Here is a 19,679-nt window from a genome sequence, read left to right as displayed (position 1 = left end):
CTGGTTTTCTCTACATTTAGTCTGATTTCTTGCATCCTATATATGTATTTTTCTATGGTAAATGGTTAGACTCTCTACAACATATTCAGAGTTTAAGTGCTTATGGAATTATGGACTTGAAGAATAACCATTGACAATGAGACTGAATATGTAGTAAACCTAACAGAGGCCAACAGGGGAACTGATGCTGTTATCCTTATCTCTGTGCCCCACCCCCCCGCCATTGAACCCAGGGGTGCTTTACCATTGAGTTATATCCCCAGTTGTTTTTTATTTTTTGTCTTTTTTTTTGGGGGGGGGGGGACAGGCTCTCACTAAGTTGCTTAGGACCTAAATAGCTGAGGCTGGCTTTGAACTTGAGATCTTCCTGCCTCAGCCTCCCAAGTGGTTGGGATTACAGGCATGCTCTGTTGTACCCAATTCTGGTAACCAGTTTTTTGTTTTTGTGTTTTGTTTTTTTACCGTTTTGTTTGTTTTTGTTTTGGTCATTTTTTTAATCTTTAGACCATTATCAATAACCAGAAGGGGGAGCAAGAAATTTGATTTTCTTAGAGGAGGGACCACAATAAGATATTAAACTATTGAACTATTTCTATAAAGGAATATTACAGAAGAATTTTGCTGAACATAAGTGTGCCAATTCAGAATCAATAAAAACTTTATACTAACTCATATGGCTGTAAAGAATAGTCCTCACCGTTTTACCTGCTGACACTTGCCCTCGAGAGGAGTTTTTCCTGCACTTTTGTCCATTTACTATTCTATTTACAGGAACAGGAAAACTGCCCTAAAAGAATTATGACTGTTGCTTAAAGGATATGACCTGGGTCTTCCTAGTTTTTAGAGAACATTTTAAAATAAAGCATAGCTGTACTCTTTTTATTTTTTTAATTTCTCTCATTTATCAATTTTTTGTCCCTTCTGTCCCCAAAACCAGGAAGATACCTTTGATCAGTAGTTTTTGAACAAGAATGAGAAGCAGTAGGGAGGGGCTTGTTGTCAGTAATGCAGATGTTTCATTTGCTATCTTTTCTTTACCAAAGCCTTTTGAGGCTTTCTTTTAGATACTGCATAAGTCATTAACTTCTGACCTGTTCTGAAAGTGCTTCCTTGGGCTGCCTGGCAGAAAACCTTTGAGTGTATTACCTGTAGATTCCAGACTTTATCTGTGAACTGTCCTAGTGTCTTTTAATCCCCAAGAGAAAACTCTGGAGCCAACTCTTCTGTTTGGCCAAAACATCAAGTTAAGAAAGTTTTAACACAAGTCAGTCTGACTTACATCCCAGACCACACATTAGTGTAATAAACTTCCCTCAGAGGCGATCCCACCACCAGAGGAAACGCAGAAACCTCCAGAACCTCCTTTCAGGAGGAACATTCAGGAGAGGTGAATCTCAGCACCTCCCTTTGATAATAATCACCAGCAAGGGCTGGGCTTGAGTGCTCAGAGCGCTCGCCTAGCATGCATGAGGCACTGGGTTTGATCCTTAGCACCTTCATAAATGTAAAATAAAGATATTGTGTCCACCTAAAACTTAAAAAATAAATATATTTTAAAAAATAATAATAATCACCAGCAAAAAGGGACTTGCTCAAGTCCACACACAGCAGCTGATGGTACTCACATCAGATTCCCAGCAGGAATACAGGCAAGGATGAAGCGTGAAGAACCCCAAACTTAAGAACTGACAAAGTAGACCTTTGAGGTGATATTCCATCAGCCACCGGAAAACTGCTGGAGCTTCTCTGCTCCTCAGCTATTTTCACGTGAAGGATTTTCTTAGCTTTGTTCAGCAATTTTACTCCTGAAATGTTGGGAAATGTAGTCCTTCCAAACATTGTCTTTATTAATATGTTTTACTTCCTCCAGAAATCTTTAGTTCCTATGTCAGGTAAAATACCTTGTCTTATGTACATAGAGGTCAGCAACAAACCTTTTTTTTTTTTTATGTGTTTACATTTTAATATTTTTCTCCTCCCACCGAGTCTGTCTGTAGTGCTTAGTACTTTTCCATGTGAAATCTGGTTGAGACTTTCTTGAGTACAGAGCCAGCTCACTATTCTTTCCGCTAGAAGGAATCCCTTTTGTAGGCAAAATTGCTCATTTAGCTTGAAAAGGAAAGAAGTCTTGAAGAATATTTGAACCGTTTCTACTTAGGAAGCAAGACAAAAACCATTAAGGTATCTGGTAATTGGTGGTAGTGGTAGCTTGACTACAGCCCTCAGTCAGGATCAGTACTTACAGCAGGGACTCGTTAGAGAAACTGATGAAACTGCAGTCTCTCTCCCAAGGAAACCACAAATTTTGCATACTCTTTTAGGGGATTCTAGACATCTATAGATTCTAAGTTAAAAACCTTGGTCCTTAGAGAATAGAAATATTTATATTTTAGACTTAGATATCATGTGGTCTTCAAAACCTTCTTATATTACCTTATTTTATTGTGTTTTAGCATACATTTGAAGTTAGGTGAAATAAGTATTATTTCCCCTAATTTATAAATGAGCATTACAGATATTAAGATACAGCTATGTATTTAAAAAGAAACTCATTGTTTCTTTTAGCCTGATCCTCTGCAGGGTAAATAGATCTTCTGTTCTCCCCAAGTATCTGGTTTTCCTTTTGGTGTTGGGGATTGAATCCAGGGGCACTTTACCACTGAGCTACATTTTTTAGTTTGAGACAGATTCTTATTTGCTGAGGCTGGCCTGGAACTTGTAATTCTCCTGCCTCAGCCTCTTGAGTTTCTGGAATTACAGGCATGAGCCACCACCCTGACTCATTTTTTTGTTTTTTGAGACAGGGTCTCCTCAAGTGGAAGCTTTCCCTCTCCTTCTCCTTCTCCCCACCTGTATCTCTGCAACAATCAGTGTAGCTTTCCTATTTATTCACTGGGTCCCATTCAGAATCAAATAAACAATGTGCTTCTTTTCCTGTTTGAGTCTTTATTTGGCATGTAATAAGGTGGTTGTGATTCTGAGGAGTTGAGATCAGAAATTCTCCTTTGTAGTCACACCTTCCAGGAAACACACTTTTTTTTTTTTTGGAAAAAAAGCAAATTGGGCCACCCAGTGCCAAATCAGCAACAATCTTGAGATGGGACCAGAAACTAAATGTTGAAACATGAGGATACACAATTAAATGTAAATAAATGGAATGAGAAAGTTGATTTCCTTGGTGATAGAACTGAAACCAGTGTCCCCTGTTTGGCTAATCCAAAGACAGAGTGCAGAATAGGGGCCGCTGAGCACTTGGCACCATTAATTTTTTTTTTTCCCTTACTCTCAATAAATTCCCTCATTGTTTTAGTGTCTCTGTAGTTAATTTTTTTCTAATGAGACTAGGTTAACTAAAATCATCTGACATGGAAAAGGAGGAGGTAAGGTTAAAAAAGAACCTAATTAGCAAGTTAATTATAGCAGGCAAAAAAAGCACACAGGTTATATAAATAAGCTATTGTTATACACGTGCAAGTTGGGCCTTGTCAAAGGAGTTGTTAAGGTTTAGAGGTCAAAGGATCCTTGTAATTAGGTGTTCAGGAAAAAATAATAATAAAAGCAAAACAGCTAAAACAGTTAACAGAATTAGAAATGGCTGATGAGCCACTAACAGAACTGCCTTATTATATTGGGGGTGTAATGCTGACGGGGTATTGGAGCTGCTTCAGGGATTCCAAGGAAGGTTAGCACCCCCACACCAAAAAAAAAAAAAAAAAAAAAGCTAGCTGGAACCAGAGCCAACAGAATTGCTGATGAGGAAAGTTTAAAGGCCTGGCCACAAGGGTCCCTGAACCAAAGAGGTGGCAGTGGGGCTGGTAATTTCACTATGCTGAGCAGCAAGAAGAAATATATTGTCAATGGCAACTCTGGGATTAAAGCCCAGGTGAGGCTAAGCTTTTATTTACCAGTTTGCTGCTCCTGTAGCTATTACTTACTGTCCAAGGCTAGCTGCTTCTACTTTCCTTCTCCTCCTGTCCTGCTTTTGTCCCTCCGTTGAACAGTGAGCTACCTCTTTCTTAACAACCTTTTCCCTCCCTTGCCTTGCTGCCTGTTGGAATTAGGCAGTGTTCTCCAAGATGAAAAAGGAGGCTTACCTGAAAGGACTCTGGTTTCAGATGAGGTAAGAAAGTCAGGGGTAAAATCTACCAAAGTACTACACCTGGGGTGGGCAGATAGATGATTGTATAACAAAATGGACTGTTGAGTGAGGAATATAATGGTGCTTAACCATTGAAGAGGGGCACGCATCAGGTGTGACCTACTGAACTCATGTGTTCTGGTTATCAGCAAAAGATAAACATCTATTTCTTGAGAAAATTGTATAATTTAACAATATATAAGTGGTTAGTTTCTAATATTATTCTGTCTTTGAAGAATTTGAATTCAATATCTAATCAGTAAGCAAGAACCCTGTGTTCTAAATGCATAAAACCTACAAAGCCTATTCTTCAGCGCAAAAGACATCCTAAACTTGCTGTTGGGTGAAGGGGTTACTCTGAATGTAAAGACGAAGAGACGGGAACTCAGTTTAGGGAAACTGTTATGAGATGGCCGTATGGCTTAGTGTTACTGGGGTAAACAGTTGTGTACTTAGCCCAGTCCTACAAATCCTGAGAATGAAAGTGACTGACCCCCTCTAGTGGGTTGTGTGTGTGCACGCGTGCACTTGCTCTTAGGTATGTGTGCAGGTCTGTGGTTGGGATGGGCAATCATGTTGCATATCTGGGCATGGTTTCTCTGCTATTATTCTTTTTTGTTGTTGTACTGGGGGATTGAACCCAGGGAACTACCAGTTCTACCACTGAACTACATCTCCAGCCCTTTTATTTTATTTTATTTTATTTATTTATTTTTTGAGACACGGTCTACTAAGTTGCCCAGGGTGACCTGGAACTTTCAGTCCTCCTGCCTCAGCCTCCTGTGTCACTGAGGATTACAGGAGTGTGCCACCACACCGGCTATTTCTTATTATTTTATTTTTTTTAAGGGAACACAGCTGAGTTAGTGACTTAGCTTGGGCTTTGCAAAAATCAATTATTCCTTTTCCTAGATGGGCCTCTAAAAAAGAATAAAGACTATTACTCTCATGAATGAGATTGGTGAAATGGACACCAGAGTTTTGAACCTGACTGCTGTCCACAGCTTCCCATCCTCCCTCTTCCCCTTCCCAGCTTTTGCCCTTAAAAATTACTTTAACTCTAGACTTGGCCTTTGCTTGTTATGTTTACTCAATATTCAACCAAGTACAGACAGTGAAGAGTGCCAGAGGATATAAGGGTGAATAAGATACCCAGCCCCTGCCTTTGTGGAATCCATAATTTATAGAGAATACAGGTAGGTAGGTAGATAGTTACATTCAGTGTGCTTAGTGCTGTGCTAGAAGTACATGAAATTTATGTACATTCCTTGGGAGTACATAGAGTACTTTGTCCTTTTAGAATAAATTGCTACTTTAGCAAAATAATCAAATTTGTCATTTTTCATTTTGCAACAAGCATCTAATACAATGCATTTTCCCATTGCCGAAAACAATTTGAAGGTTTTATTTGTTGTTATCGCTATGGAAATGCTATGAATTCCCCTACAGAGGCAATGAATGCTAAGCTAATTCAATTTGGCTTGGCGCTGGCCCCCTCTATCTCAATACTTAAATGACTCAATAGTTACCTCTAACTACAGGAAGTATAGTCGTCAGTTGCTGCTTTCATTCTATTATACTGTATCTGTTCTGCTCATCAGGGGTCCATCTTTCCATCATTAAAGGGAGACTCAGTTGTCAGATCTTTGATTCTTTTCAGTAGACCTTCCTCAGTGCCACCTTTGGTCCAGAAGAATCTGAGTAATTATGTAAACACTTGGTAGGGGGAAAAAAGGTTATTAAATGAATAAATGATGTAGCTTTGATTTGTGAAGTATTAAAAAGTATCAGCTCAATTGTCAGAGATAGAGATTAAAATTTTTGTAAGAAAGTCATTGTCAGATATTTTCCAATTGCATCCTACAGATTATGATGTGGGGTTTATGTATATTCAGCTCAATTATCCACTGTTTCTACATCTGTTATGTTACAGTTAATAAATGATCAAGTTTGTGGCTTTTAGGTACTTTATGATACCAAACACTAAAAATAATAAATGTTTATTTACTAGTTGGTATAGCTAACTAATATATTTTAGAAAGTCTAAATTAAAATATCTACCCACAAGGGAGTGAAAAGAATACTGAAATGTAGAAGTGGGGGTATAGCGTGGATTTATTGAATCTCATGCTGTTTCAGTTTACATGCATTGTCTCATTTAATTTTGTCTAAAACCTGTGAGGTGAGTACTTTTATGTCTGTTGTATTTATGGGAAAAAGAGAAAAACATCTTGGCCAATATCACACAGCTTAATGAGTGGCATGTCCAGGATTTCAGTGCAGTTCCAGAATGTTCTGTCTGGATAAAAAGCCTTTTTCAAAGTTTGATGTGCCATTAATTTCCTGAGAATCTTGAAACCTGGATCTTGGTAATTTTCTCATCTAGAAATATAGAAGGGTTTAGATGTATGGATAGTCTTTTAAGATTCTTCTCAGCTTTAATTTTCAGTGAAATTATAGAAGGGATTTCTAAATATGACTCAACTTACTAAAAATTCATTTTAAACAAAACATTCTTTTCTCCTTTTCATTTTTTGGTAACAATTTCATTGTAAAAAGTATTATAGTTATAGAGTGGATCAAATATTTAAATTTAATAGAAATATAGTAGGTGAAGAGTGAAAAATTACTCTTTTCTCCAAAGAGTCTTAATATTCCAAATATGCACTATTCGGCTTAATGAAATATTCTGAATATTCTGAAATTTTCAGATAAGTGCAGGGAAGGTAAAACAATAATGAGTAATAATAACAACAACAACTTTGAATTGCTGTCTCAAAATAGAGGTTCTTTTTCTTTATATAACTAGGATTCTTCTTCTTAGCAGATCCAGTTTGCTGACCAGAAGCAAGAATTCAACAAGCGTCCCACCAAAATTGGACGTCGCTCTCTCTCTCGTTCCATTTCTCAGTCATCTACTGACAGCTATAGCTCAGGTGAGTACTGAGCTGCCATGAACCCACCTATCAAGGCCAATAGGTGTACAACAGACCTTCCCCCCTATCCAAGGCTAACTGTGCTTGCTGTTGCCTGTGTCTTGAATAAATATTTAGAATCGACATTTAAACCAAAATTTGGGATGGAATCTTTGGATTTCCCTTGGGAATTCAGGGTGGAAATTCACAGAGGCCCTCTCTTCCAGTAGAGGCAGAGAGGGTCACTAAGGAAATTAAGTTCTTTGATCCACTCCGAAGGATGGGAGTATGCAGTTCACTGATGATGACCTTCATTGAATAGCATGTATAAAGACTTTGTTTTTTCCATCTTTTGGGGGGAAAAAAAAAGTTTCCCAACCTTCCATCTGGTACTTGCAAATTAAAGGGGAAACCTCAGTTACTCCCATGAACAATGAAAACATTGTAGCTAGTTCAAGCAGTGGGCCCTTTGTCTTTTCTCCAGAGCTGTGACATTGTAGTTCTTGTTACTTCTTCCTTTGCAGCGGCATTAATTCAAGTATATGTGCTCTGGGGCCAAGTTATGATTTAATGCCATATGAGCTATTACTATATAGAACCCTGGAAGGTAAGGGCCATTTGTGTAGTGGTACCCAGTATGAGTCTGATCTAGTATGGGACTCTTTTATTTTTGCTTTGTGGTAGAATGGGGTAGGGAACTGAGAGTTTGCCTTAGTTATTACTTCTTCACATTATAAATAGTAATATTCATTAGAAAAATTTTATCATGACTCGAAATTTTATTCTTCATATATATAGGAAAGTAATATTTGTTACATAAAGTTAAAGAAGGATTGTTTGGAAGCTGTAGCTTTAAGGTTAAGTAGATTGTTATTTACAACCTTTTTTTTTTTTTTTGGTACCTGGGATTGAACTCCGGCAAACACTGAGCCACATTCCCAGCCCTATTTTGTATTTTATTTAGAGACAGGGTCTCACTGAGTTGTTTAGCACCTCAATGTTGCTGAGGCTGGCTTTGAACTTGCGATCCTCCTGATTCAGCCTCCTGAGCCTCTGGGATTACAGGCATGCGCCACCGCACCTGGCCTTATGTACACACTTTTTTTTTGTTGTTGTTTATTTATTTATATGTAGTGCTGAGAATCGAACCCAGTGCCTCACACATGCTAGGCAAGTGCTCTACCACTGAGCCACAACCCCAGCCCATGACCACACTTTTAATTTTTCTTTTTTACTGTATTCCCACAATAACTGTGACATAAATGCCTATGAGTTTTCATAGAAAAATACAGAGTTTCATACTGTCTTACTGCACTAAAATAAACAGTTGAAAAATTCATTAACTGGTTAACATAACTCTAGAAGCCATAAAAAATGTGAAAATGGGAATTGTAAAATATGTGCACATTATCTAAAGATCAACGCTAACGCTGGGTATGGTGATGCATGGTGGCACCCACCTGTGATCCCAGCTACTCAGCAGGCTAAGGCATAAGGATTTCAAGTTCAAGGGCAGCCTGGACAATTTATTGAGAACCTGTCTCAAAATAAAAAGGGCTGGGGAGGTAGCTCAGTAGTAGAATACCCCTCAGTTCAATCCCCAGTAAGCTCCCCACCACACACATATGCAAAAGGTGGATGATAAATAATGATACTTTTAACTGCAGTATAGTATCTTCCTTATACAACTAGATCCACATATCTATCTGTGTTCCTGCAGAGGAAACCAATGCCTGCCTTCTCATTCAAGTCCTATGTTCAGAGAGGGTACTTACCAAATATCTCTGTACCTAAAAGAATGTAGGTGATACCCTTGGTTTCTAATATCATTGGTGAATGATATTAAACTGGTGTCAACCTGATAAACTTGGACCTTTATATATATAAAATCTGTTTTAGTTATAGGTGGACACATACCATTATTTTATTTATTTTTACATGGTGTTGAGGATTGAACCCAGTGCCTCACCTGTGCTAGGCAAGTGCTCTACCACTGAGCTATAACCCCAGTTCTCTAAACTTGGACCTTTTAGATTGAACTATATGAAACTGCCATATTTATAGCTTAAAAGTTGTCAATATACCCATTTAAGGATATTAAATTTGGGAACAGGGAGTGAAAACATCCTGGAGCTGGGGATATAGCTCTGTTGTTGAGTGCTTACCTCGCATGCACAAAGCCCTGGGTTCAGTCCCCAGCACCAGAAAAAGAAAAAAAAAAATCCTGGAGATGAAAAAGATTTTAAAGATGCAATTTCAGCAATCCAGTGAATTATTTCTGTGGCATCTCTGGCAAATGTCCATCTGGCCTCTTTGGGAACATTTTAGATGATAGGGTGTCTCCTTGCTTCATTTATTTATTTATTGTCTGATGAACTCTTAAGTAATTTCTGGAATTTAAAGATTTTAATTAGAAATAAAACTCAGCATCTTTTATTGCTTGAGTTAGGAGGCATCCCAGTAACCTGCTCATCTGGATGCATTCTAGATTTTCTGTTTTAAAAGCGAATCTATGCCCATAATATTCCAGATGTGATTGATCTAATCCACAGGAAGTATTACCTCCTTAAACTTAATGCTTTAAAAATGAAACCTAATGGGGAATGATATTGACCAAATTGTGTGCATGCATGAATATGTAACAACAAATCCCATCATTATGTACAATTGTAATGCACTAATAAAAAGTGTGGGAAAAAATAAAATCTAAGATTATGTTTTCTTTTAGCAGCTACATCACACACATTGTTACTTCATTTTTGGTTTTGGTTTTGTTTTCTTCACACAGTCGTTAATCCCTTTGTAAACAAAATCTGAAGGAAGAGGTATACTGCCTTGATTCTTATACTGGGAGTTAGGATAGACCCCATTTCTAGTTTCTGATCCATGTTTGCCTTATTAGGTGATATTGGAAAACATCCTGGCACATTCATAACTGAGCCAGTGGTACAGATGAGGTAGTACAGAAAGAGCTCTGTGCCCATCAAGTGAGCCAACAATAATAGAATCTACTCACAGCTTTCTGAATTTGAGAAGATATGCAAATGCATATCAATAAGAACTTGAGGCCCTTTTTAGCATGCTTTATAATTTAAATGACTACAGAAATCAACATTGGAGAACCCCCAAAACTAATCCTTGGACCTCTTCCCTTCTTTGTTTATATTCTCTCCCTAAGTGAATTCAGTCTTAGAGTTTTAAATACTCAATCAATTGGTGTTTGATTCTCTCATTTTATCTCCTACTAAAATCTACCCCCTACACAATGACTGTATATTCACCTGCCCGCTCAGCCTTTCACTTAGATGTTTTATAAACATCTCAAACCTCCCATACCTTAAAAACTGAGTTTCTTAGTTTCTTCTTTACCCATCTTCAGTCTATTTGACATGGAGCCAAATTTGTTCTTTTAAAATGTCAGGTTAGGGGATGGGGTATAGTTCCATGGTATAGCTCTTGCCCAACATATGCAAGGCTGTGGGTTCTATCCCCGGCACAATAATAAAATAAAATAAATATAAGGCCTGACGTTCTTACAATAGCTTAAAGGGCTCCATACCATCCAGCTTCCCATTGTGTTTCTTATCATATCTACTTCTCTAAAACTCTCTCCTCCCATAATTGTTCGGTCCCCTCCAACCATAGTAGCCAACCTCCTTATTATTATTTTGAAAAATGCCAGTCACTGTCCTGCTTCAAAACTTTTGCATTTGTTTCCTGCCTAAAAAGTTGGTTTTTTTCCCCCCCAGATATATGAGTGGCTGGCTATCTTGCCTCCTTCAGTTCTTCACCAAATATCACCTTCACATTCAGGCCTATCCTGGCTATTCTTTTAAAATTTTATACATCATAGTGACCATGGTTAATAACAATGTATTATTATGTTATGTTCTTGGGTGGAGGGCAAGGAGGTACCAGGAATTGAACCCAAGGGTACTTAACCTCTGAGCCATCCACAGCCCTTTTTATTTTTTGAAACAGGGTCTCACTATGTTGTTTAGGGCCTTGCTAAATTGCTGAGGCTGGCCTTGAACTTTCAATCTTACTGTCTCAGCTTCCTGAATCACTGGGATTATAGTTGTGCCTCATCAGCCTGGCTTATGTTCTTCAAAATTTCTAAGAAAGTAAATTTTAAGTGTTCTTACCACAAAGCAAGCTTGTGAGATGAGGCATATGTTAATTAGTTCTGTTGAGGCATTCCACAATATATACTTTTTCAGAACATCATGTTGTATCCAATAAATGCAATATATAAAATTTTGTCAATTAAAAATTAATCATATAGTGTACAATTAGTGACTTGAAAAATTGTGCTCTGGGGTTGGGGTAGTGGCTCAGCAGTAAAGTGCTTGCCTAGCACATGTGAGGTGCTGGGTTCGAGCCTCAGCACCACATAAAAATAAATAAAATAAAGATTAAAAGAAAAAAAGAACTTAAACACAGAACTTTGACTTTAAACCTTATTCCCTCGTGCCCTTTACATTTAAAAAAAAAATTATCCTCTATATGTGTAATATGAGATGAATTGCATTCTGCCATGGTGTATAACAAATTAGAATAAATAAATAATTTAATAAAAAATTAATTATATGTAAATGTTGTACAATCACCTCACCCACTCTCTATATTTTCTTCCTTTGTTTTTCTTCATAGCACTTATTATCATATGACCTACTATATTTTTTTTAATATTTATTTTTTAGTTTTAGGTGGACACAATATCTTTATTTTATTTCTATGTGGTGCTAAGGATTGAACCCAGTGCCTCATGCATGCTAGGTGAACATTCTACCACTGAGCCACAACCCCAGTCCCATACTATATATTTTATTAATTTATTTTTATCTTTTCCCACCTATTTGATCATGGATTTATGGGAGCAGGGATTTTTATCTATTTTATACTGCTGTATTCCTAGCATTTAGAACTAAGTTTAATACATAAAAGGAAGTCGATAAATAAATATTTTTAAAAGGCATTCTGAGAATTTTGTTTTCTTTGTTTTTCCCCCTCTGCTGTAGGTTAAACCCAGAGTTGTGCCTGCTAAGCAAGCACTGTGCCACTGAGCTGTACCCTTAACCCCAGAAGCCTTATATTTTACACCTTTGTTTAGGTGTAAAATGATATATTACATATATGTAAGCAGCCAAAAGAAGGTTTATGACATATCAAAATAAGATACCTTCCTATCCAAAGCTTTTGTTTTGCTGAAGATACTTGGAGGTTTAAATAAGCAATGACCTTCTCTCCCTTTCTAACCATCCTCGCACCCAATTTTGCCATGCTTTCTTTTAAGAACTGCTACCAGCCTTTCTCAACCAAAGTTCCTCATCTGATTTTTTATAGAACATAGAAAATTATTTGATATGCTGCTTTCTTAATTCTACAAAAGATGATATATAACTAGTACCTTTCTAGATGTGTGGGAGAGAAGTTAATTCATTATATACAATGCATGCTTCAAAGCATTAGGACTTAATTGTAGGGGAACCTAGGTTGGAAAAGGCTATATTAATCTCTGAAATTCATTTATAAGGAAGAAACTTCTCAAAATTCTTCCCCTAAGCAAAAAGCCTCATAAAAGCAAAAGAACAAAAGAGTCTTCTTCAAAATCAGCTCATTCTTGCCAGGTACAGTGGTATACACTTATAATCCCAGAAACTCAGGAGACAGAAGCAGGAGGATCACAGGTTTGAGGCCAGCCTCAGAAACCTAGTGAGACTCTGCATGAAAATAAAAATTTAGAAGGTCAGGAGGTATAGTTCGGTGGTCAAGCACCCCTGGTTAAGTTGCCAATAACACACACACACACACACACACACACACACACAAAATCCTGGAAGGTCAGAGTGTTCTTTAACAAATTTCTGGAAAAAAATCCTGTTTTTTCAGTGAGTTAATTTGGTAAAAGATGAGCAGAAGTCACTTTCTTCATGATTGGTGCTTATAAAGTTTGAAATATCTTCCAAACAACAGAATTTTATTTGTTTGTATTTGGGTTGCTGTCATAGCTTTTCACATATCTTATTGGTGAAATCTGCTGTACAATGACTGACACACAGGTCCCAACTGTTCCTTCCATTACCAAATGAATAGACTGGGCCCAAGAGGAATTGCTTGACTTAAAGTAGTTTAATAGAATTAATCCAGCCAGAATTCTGACTGCTCTTCTTGCAGTAACCTACAGTATTACAGCTGCTAGGAAGTAAAGCTAGATCAGGTGTAAGCCACAGAACGCACAGATGCATGTTCTGTGGCTTAGATTGTGGTTAGTGATTCATCAAACTGTTTTAATTCTGGGAACTCATAAAACAGAAACACATCTAATAGTAAAGCTACATCATACTTTATATTGCTTTTCTACATATAAACTGAAGGGTATTATCTCATTTACTGATAGAATCTTTCTAGCAGTAGTTAGAGAAAAGGGTGAGCATGAGGAGAAAGAGGTTCCTTAATACTCCCCATTTTACATTTGGATAAATTGAAAATTAGTTGCTTAACCTATTGGGGTAAAGCTAGATCTAGGATCTTATACTCTAATAGCTTATTAATGCATTTTGTTGTTGTTGTTTTCCCCCTAGTACTGGGGATTGAACCCAAAGGGTACTCTTCCTCTCAGCTATATTCCCAACCCTTTTTACTTTTTATTTTGAGACAAGGTCTCACAAAGTTCTTCAGGCCTGCCTTGAACTTGTAATTATCCTGCCTCATCCTCCTGAGTAGCTGGGATTCCAAATCTGTGCCAATGCAACCAGCTAATTATTCCCTTTTTTTTTTTTTAAATGAAATTTGACTATTTCAGAGTATGCTGATAATTACAAATACTTTAGAAACTTTATTCAGGCTTAAGGTATTGGCTTTCTATAATTTTTTTCTAGAAAGAATATTAGTTTAATGTTACCTCAACTATTTTCATGAATGTGCAATCTTTTTTTTTTTTTTCAGTACTAAGAACAAAACCCAGGGCCTCCAGCATGCTAGGCAAGTGCTCTGCCTCTGAACCAAACCTCCAGCCTGTGATCTTAGGGGATGGGCTACTTAGACTTCACTAGCTACATTGGAATCATCTGCAACTTGATCTATATTTTATTTAATTGATTTATTTATTTTTCACAGTGCTGGAGGTTGAACCCAGAGCTTTGCACATGCTATGCAACTGCTTTACCACTGAGCTCTCCCAAGTCCCTGAATGTGCCACTTTAAATATAGTGGCAGAAATGAGTAGGTTCAAAATATAAATGCATGTAAGTGTCACTCTAAGTTCAGGAATAATCTTTCCACCATTTTTGCAAAAATAACACATTCTCTTGGTCTGGGTCTATCAGCTGTTTTGTTTTCACATGTTAGTGCAATTTAAACAACTACTGCTTTGGATTTTTACCTGACAGCAGTTCTATATAAAGGACTTTGAAAAATTCATTTTGGCTCAAAGAAAAACATTGGTTTATTTAATTATAACCAGTTGACCAAGTTAAGAAAGTAAAATACTTCTATTTTTCCCTCTAGCATATAGAATAGAGAGGTGATGTAAACAATTTTATTCTTAGAATTAGGGAGAGCTGGGCACACTGGCACATGCCTGTAAAAATCCCAGTGGCTTGGGAGGCTGAGGCAGGAAGATCACAAGTTCAAAGCCAGCATCAGCAATTTAGCAACTTAGCAAAACCTTGTCTCAAAATAAAAAAATAAAATAAAAAGGGTTGGGGATTTGACTTGTTGGTCAAGTGCCCCTGGGTTCAATCCCTGGTACAAGAAAGAGAGGGAGGGAAAGTAGGAGGAATGAATGGGGGGCGGTGCAGTCTCCAGCCAAAAATTGGAGTGCTTCTCTTTAAGATGAAGTTTTTTAGTTTAGTTTTTTGTTTTGTTTTGTTTTTTCCCCTGACTCATCCTTAGAAGCTAAAGAGACATAGGAGGGGAGAGCTATTTTGGGTAGTTAGGACTGGTGTCTCAATCTTTTTAATCACTGCCAGCCAACCACCTGCTGCTTTGGTAGATTAAGTAGGAGATGACGGAGATAGTAAAAAAAAGAACTGCTAAATAATTTTGTATGTATGTCATTCTTTTCTCATTCTAAAGCTGAGTAAGAATGCTTAAAGATTTTATATCTGGTATTATTTAAATTATGTACTAAAGCATATAATAATATCAGGTATCATTTATTGAAGACTTAATTACTCTATGCCAAGCATTATACTAAGCTCTTTATTTAGTAATGTCTTTTTTTTTTTTTTTTATTTTCTCAACAACTTGACTCTGACAAGGTTTTGTTTTTGTTTTTTTATTTTCTGGGGGTGCTGGGGATCAAACCCAGGACCTTGTGCAGGCTAGGCCAACTTTCTACTATTGAACATCTCCAGCCCTTACCACCTACCCATGCTGGTGATCAAACTAGGCTTCAACCCTAGGCCTTGTTCACTGTAGGCAAGCATTCTCCCACTGAGCTGCATTTTCAACCCTCACAAATCATTATGCAGTCTCATGGCATTCTGATTTCTGTCTTCACAGCACACATTACAGCTGTATTGGGAAGGGAGGAAAAAAAAAAAACTCTAAATAATTAGTTCTTTCATGTCTGACTCACCTGCTAGACTGAAAACTCCATAAATGTAGGGACCATCTATATCTGTCTTATATTCCCAGCACCTAGACCATGCCTGGTACATGGTAGATGCATAGATAAAATTTGTTCAATAAACAAATGAAAGTGTGAATGACTGGATACATGAATAGGTTTGGAGCCCTACTGAATAGGCTCTGATATCATCTGTACTTTATATACTTAGAAATAGAGATTGAGTCTTCAACTGAAGTCTGTCTGACTCCAGAACATGTGACTACTATATTTAAATGGCTACTGGGAAGCATAAAAATCATCATGGCTTTGGGAAAACGAAATTTCAAAGTCATTCTGAATGTTGACTCTTTCTTCCAAAGTAATTTTCTTGTAAATTTGAATCAGGATTGGGGGAGGCTGTTATCTTTCTTCTCTCAGGTTGAAGAAGGATGGTTCCCCTAAGCCTCAACTCCTAAGCTATATCAGAATATTGATTAGTAAAACAGTTGACTGCCCAGAAAGCTCTTTCTGAACTCTGTTGCCAAAAGTACTTTGAGCTCTTACTCACTTTAGGAGAGGGAACCAGAAACTTTTTGTACAGATTAGCTCCTTTAAAGAACAAAAGTCTCTTTGGGAATTTACTAATTCCCTCACCTCCCATGGTGCCCCTGTTCATTCCTGTGGCCTCGTGTTAGGACTTTGCTCCAGGGCAGTTTTCCAGCTCAAGAGAGATCCTCAAGCCCCTGCTGCCCCACTAGTGTTGCAGAGCTGTGCCTGATTAACTGGACAAGGTCAGACTTGCCTTTTACAGCACCCCTAGAGATAGACCCTCTGCTAAGAAATCCCAGCAATGTCTTAATTCTCTGGATATAAGCAGATCAGAGCACCATAGGCCCTAGGAGCTCTGTGCTTTTGCAGCTTTCTACCCTTAAAAGTGATGGTAAACATTTTATTCTATTGAGTAATGTAAGGTACTTTATAGCAATGCTTTATGTTCCTCACTCCCCAAAAAACTCTTGAGAGTGAGGAAGAACTATCCTCTGAAACTTGAACATAAATTAAAGAAGGAAAATTGGTTCGAAGCATCCAAAACTCATTAGCAACTACAGAATTATATGAAGACTAAGAAGACTTTAGCTAAGCATGTGAATAGCAGTAGCAGCAGCTACCTGTTGGTCACTTGGACCTTTCCCCTGCTAGTGTATATCACTAAATGGATTGGTTATGAGAGCATTATTGTACCAAAAGAGAACTTATTCACCAATTTGGGAATCTAAAATGCTTAATGCAGGACCCACTGAGGCCAGGAAGAAGGAAGAGCACATTGAATAGTTCATTGTCAGTGTCTAATTGCGTCTGCAGGCATGGTTCAGCCCCATCAAAGGCAGTCTTGAAAAAGAAAGCTCTGTTATCAGACAAACACTTTTTGTGATTCTTAATTACTTTCTCATGGGTTCCTTATTTTCTAGGTCTTAGTTATTGTACTGAAACACAAGTGAAATCAGGCATTTAAGCAACAGACAGAGAAGGATAGCTGGGATCCCAGAAACTCATAAGTTAATTACTTCAATCTTTCATCAGGAATGTTAACCTATTGCTACCATGGTGTAACCTCTCTTTTTTTGCATATCAAGAACCTCTACATGTTTTGAAGATAAAGTTAGCCATTGTGGAATGTGGTGACACACGTTTTCCTATAATCCCAGCAACTCAGGAGGATGAGACAGAAGGATTGCACATTCGAGGCCAGCCTTGGAAATTTAGCAAGGCCTTCAGCAACTTACTGAGAACCCTGTCTCAAAATGAAAAATGAAAAAGGTTGAGGATATAGCTCAGTGGTAAAGTGACCCTGGGTTCAATCCTCATCCCCGGTATCCAAAAAAAAAAACAGGTAGCCCTAGATTCTAAATTGATATAATCTAGGGAGAATGTTTTTGACAATCTCTTGGGTTCTCCTTTCTGACCTGTGGGTAGTGCTTTTCCACAGATGATTGGGCAGCTCCATTGTTCCATTTAGGTGCTTACCAAGGTGTAAATTTGTATGGTGCTAAGGAATAGAGAAACCTCAGTTTCCTCCATGATTTGGAATTTTAGAGGAAGCAAATTTTTTTCCCTGAGGGTTTTTGTTTCTATCATTCCAGCGGCTTCATATACAGATAGCTCTGATGATGAGACATCCCCCAGGGACAAACAGCAAAAGAACTCTAAGGGAAGCAGTGACTTCTGTGTCAAGAACATCAAACAGGCAGAATTTGGACGAAGAGAAATTGAAATTGCTGAACAAGGTAAAGAAAGCAAGCACATTCTCCACCTGCCTGTGTCTTTTGTCCATGTTAATCTCTTTGTTCATCCTGGGGCCTACTAGCTTTTGAAATTTCAGTGTGATAGTCAAGGATACTTAAAATGAAAAATTCCAAGTTCAGAAAACACTATGCGAAGGGAGACTCTAGGGGGTATAGAAGGGACTATAAGGACTGGCATATAGGGAGTCAGAACCCTGCATTTGCCTCTGAAATCCCCTTTTAAAAGAAAATTCTGGTTAATATCTTGATCCCTTGAGAAACCTGATTTAACAGAGAACCTGATCAGCAGAAGAATCTTAACCTTAGAGAATAAATTTTTTTCCCTTTTAAAAAAATTCATTATTTTAAAATATATATGACAGTAGAGTGTATTTTGACATATTATACATATATGGAATATAACTTCCATTCTGGTGGTCATACATGATGTGTAGTTATATTGATCATGTATTTATATATGGACATAGGAAAGTTATGTCCAATTCATTCTACTGTCTTTCCTATTCCCATTGTCCCTTCCTTTTATTCTCCTTTGTCTAATCCAATGAACTTCTATTCTTTACCTTCCTTATTGTGTGTTAGCATCTGCATATCAGAGAGAACATTCTCCCTTTGGTTTTTGGGGGATTGGCTTATTTCATTTAGCATGATATTCTAGCGTACCATCCATTTATCAGCAAATACCATAATTTCATTTTTCTTTATGGCTAATATTCCATTGTGTATATATACCACATTTCTTTATCCATTCATCTGTTGAAGGGCACCTAGGCTGGTTCCATAGCTTAGCTATTGTGAATTGAGCTACTATAAACATTGCCATGGCTGCATCACTGTAGTATGCTGATTTTAAGTCCTTTGGGTATATACTGAGGAGTGGGATAACTGGGTCAAATGGTAGTTCTATTCCAAATTTTCGGAGAAATCTAAGAGAATAAGTTTTTCTGTTTATTCCTTTATCTTTTGTTCCCTCCTTCCTAATATTGTTGTTTGTATTGGACCTTTTCAGAAATGCCTGCACTGATGGCTTTGAGGAAGCGAGCTCAAGGAGAAAAGCCTTTGGCTGGAGCCAAAATTGTGGGTTGCACACACATCACTGCGCAGACTGCTGTGAGTCCTGTTCCTTCTCCTCTTAACAGCAATAGTTAATAATTGCCACCAGCCATTGAATGCTTATAACATGCCAACACCAAGTTAACAGCTGGACATGGAGTTCGTTAATCCTCACAACATGATGTAAAGCAGAGATTCCTCTTTTCATTTGTAAACAAGGAAACTAAAGCTCTGAGGGTTTAGTAATAACATCAGTGTATCAATATAAACAAGCTTAGACTTTCTCTACTGTACTACACTGCTTCCTCTTACTATCCCTTCCACTGTCATCTCTACAGTGCAACTTTGTGTTAGCCTGCTTCCAGTTGCAGAAAGGAAAACATCTGATTCTGACTTGTATGTAAAGAAATTTATTATGTTACATAGCTAAAAGTGCAGTGGGAGCCAGAGTGGTACACACTCATAATCCAGTGACTCTGGAGGCTAAAGAAGGAGGATCACAAGTTTGAGGCCAGTCTGGGTAACTTAATGAGGCCCTGAAAATAAAAAATGAAAAAGGCTGGGGATGTAGCTTAGTGGTAGAGCACCCTTTGGCTTCATCAGGGAGGAGAGTCCAGTGGGAAGAGTGACTTCAGATGCAAGATCTCACGGCTTCCGTTGCATCTCTCCATAACTCACTTAGGCTGCCTCCTCAGTGTGCTTGCTGATTGTAA

General features: G+C 37.7%; 1 protein-coding gene across 6 annotated transcripts in view; it reads left to right on the top strand.

Moving 5' to 3' along the window:
* Ahcyl2 (adenosylhomocysteinase like 2) overlaps positions 1-19,679 on the top strand; it is a 189,194-nt gene that overhangs the window by 127,914 nt on the left and 41,601 nt on the right. For 2 of the 6 annotated variants that reach the window (XM_046455069.2, XM_046455073.2), the window contains 3 exons: positions 6,966-7,074; positions 17,752-17,895; positions 18,923-19,023. In XM_046455069.2, coding sequence (XP_046311025.1) covers positions 6,966-7,074; positions 17,752-17,895; positions 18,923-19,023 — 354 coding nt within the window. Of the gene's footprint in view, positions 1-3,754; positions 3,884-6,962; positions 7,075-17,751; positions 17,896-18,922; positions 19,024-19,679 lie in introns of those variants that run through there. The other 4 variants (XM_046455068.2, XM_046455070.2, XM_046455074.2 and 1 more) reach the window with 3 other exon arrangements.

This window comes from Marmota monax, unplaced genomic scaffold (assembly GCF_021218885.2).
Source record: "Marmota monax isolate L192 unplaced genomic scaffold, Marmota_monax_Labrador192_F-V1.1 WCK01_AAM20220418_F8-fsc00131, whole genome shotgun sequence".
In the NCBI taxonomy this organism is placed as follows: Eukaryota; Metazoa; Chordata; class Mammalia; order Rodentia; family Sciuridae; genus Marmota; species Marmota monax.
Note: the sequence above shows the minus strand (reverse complement) of the source record. Positions and strands in the feature narration are given on the sequence as shown.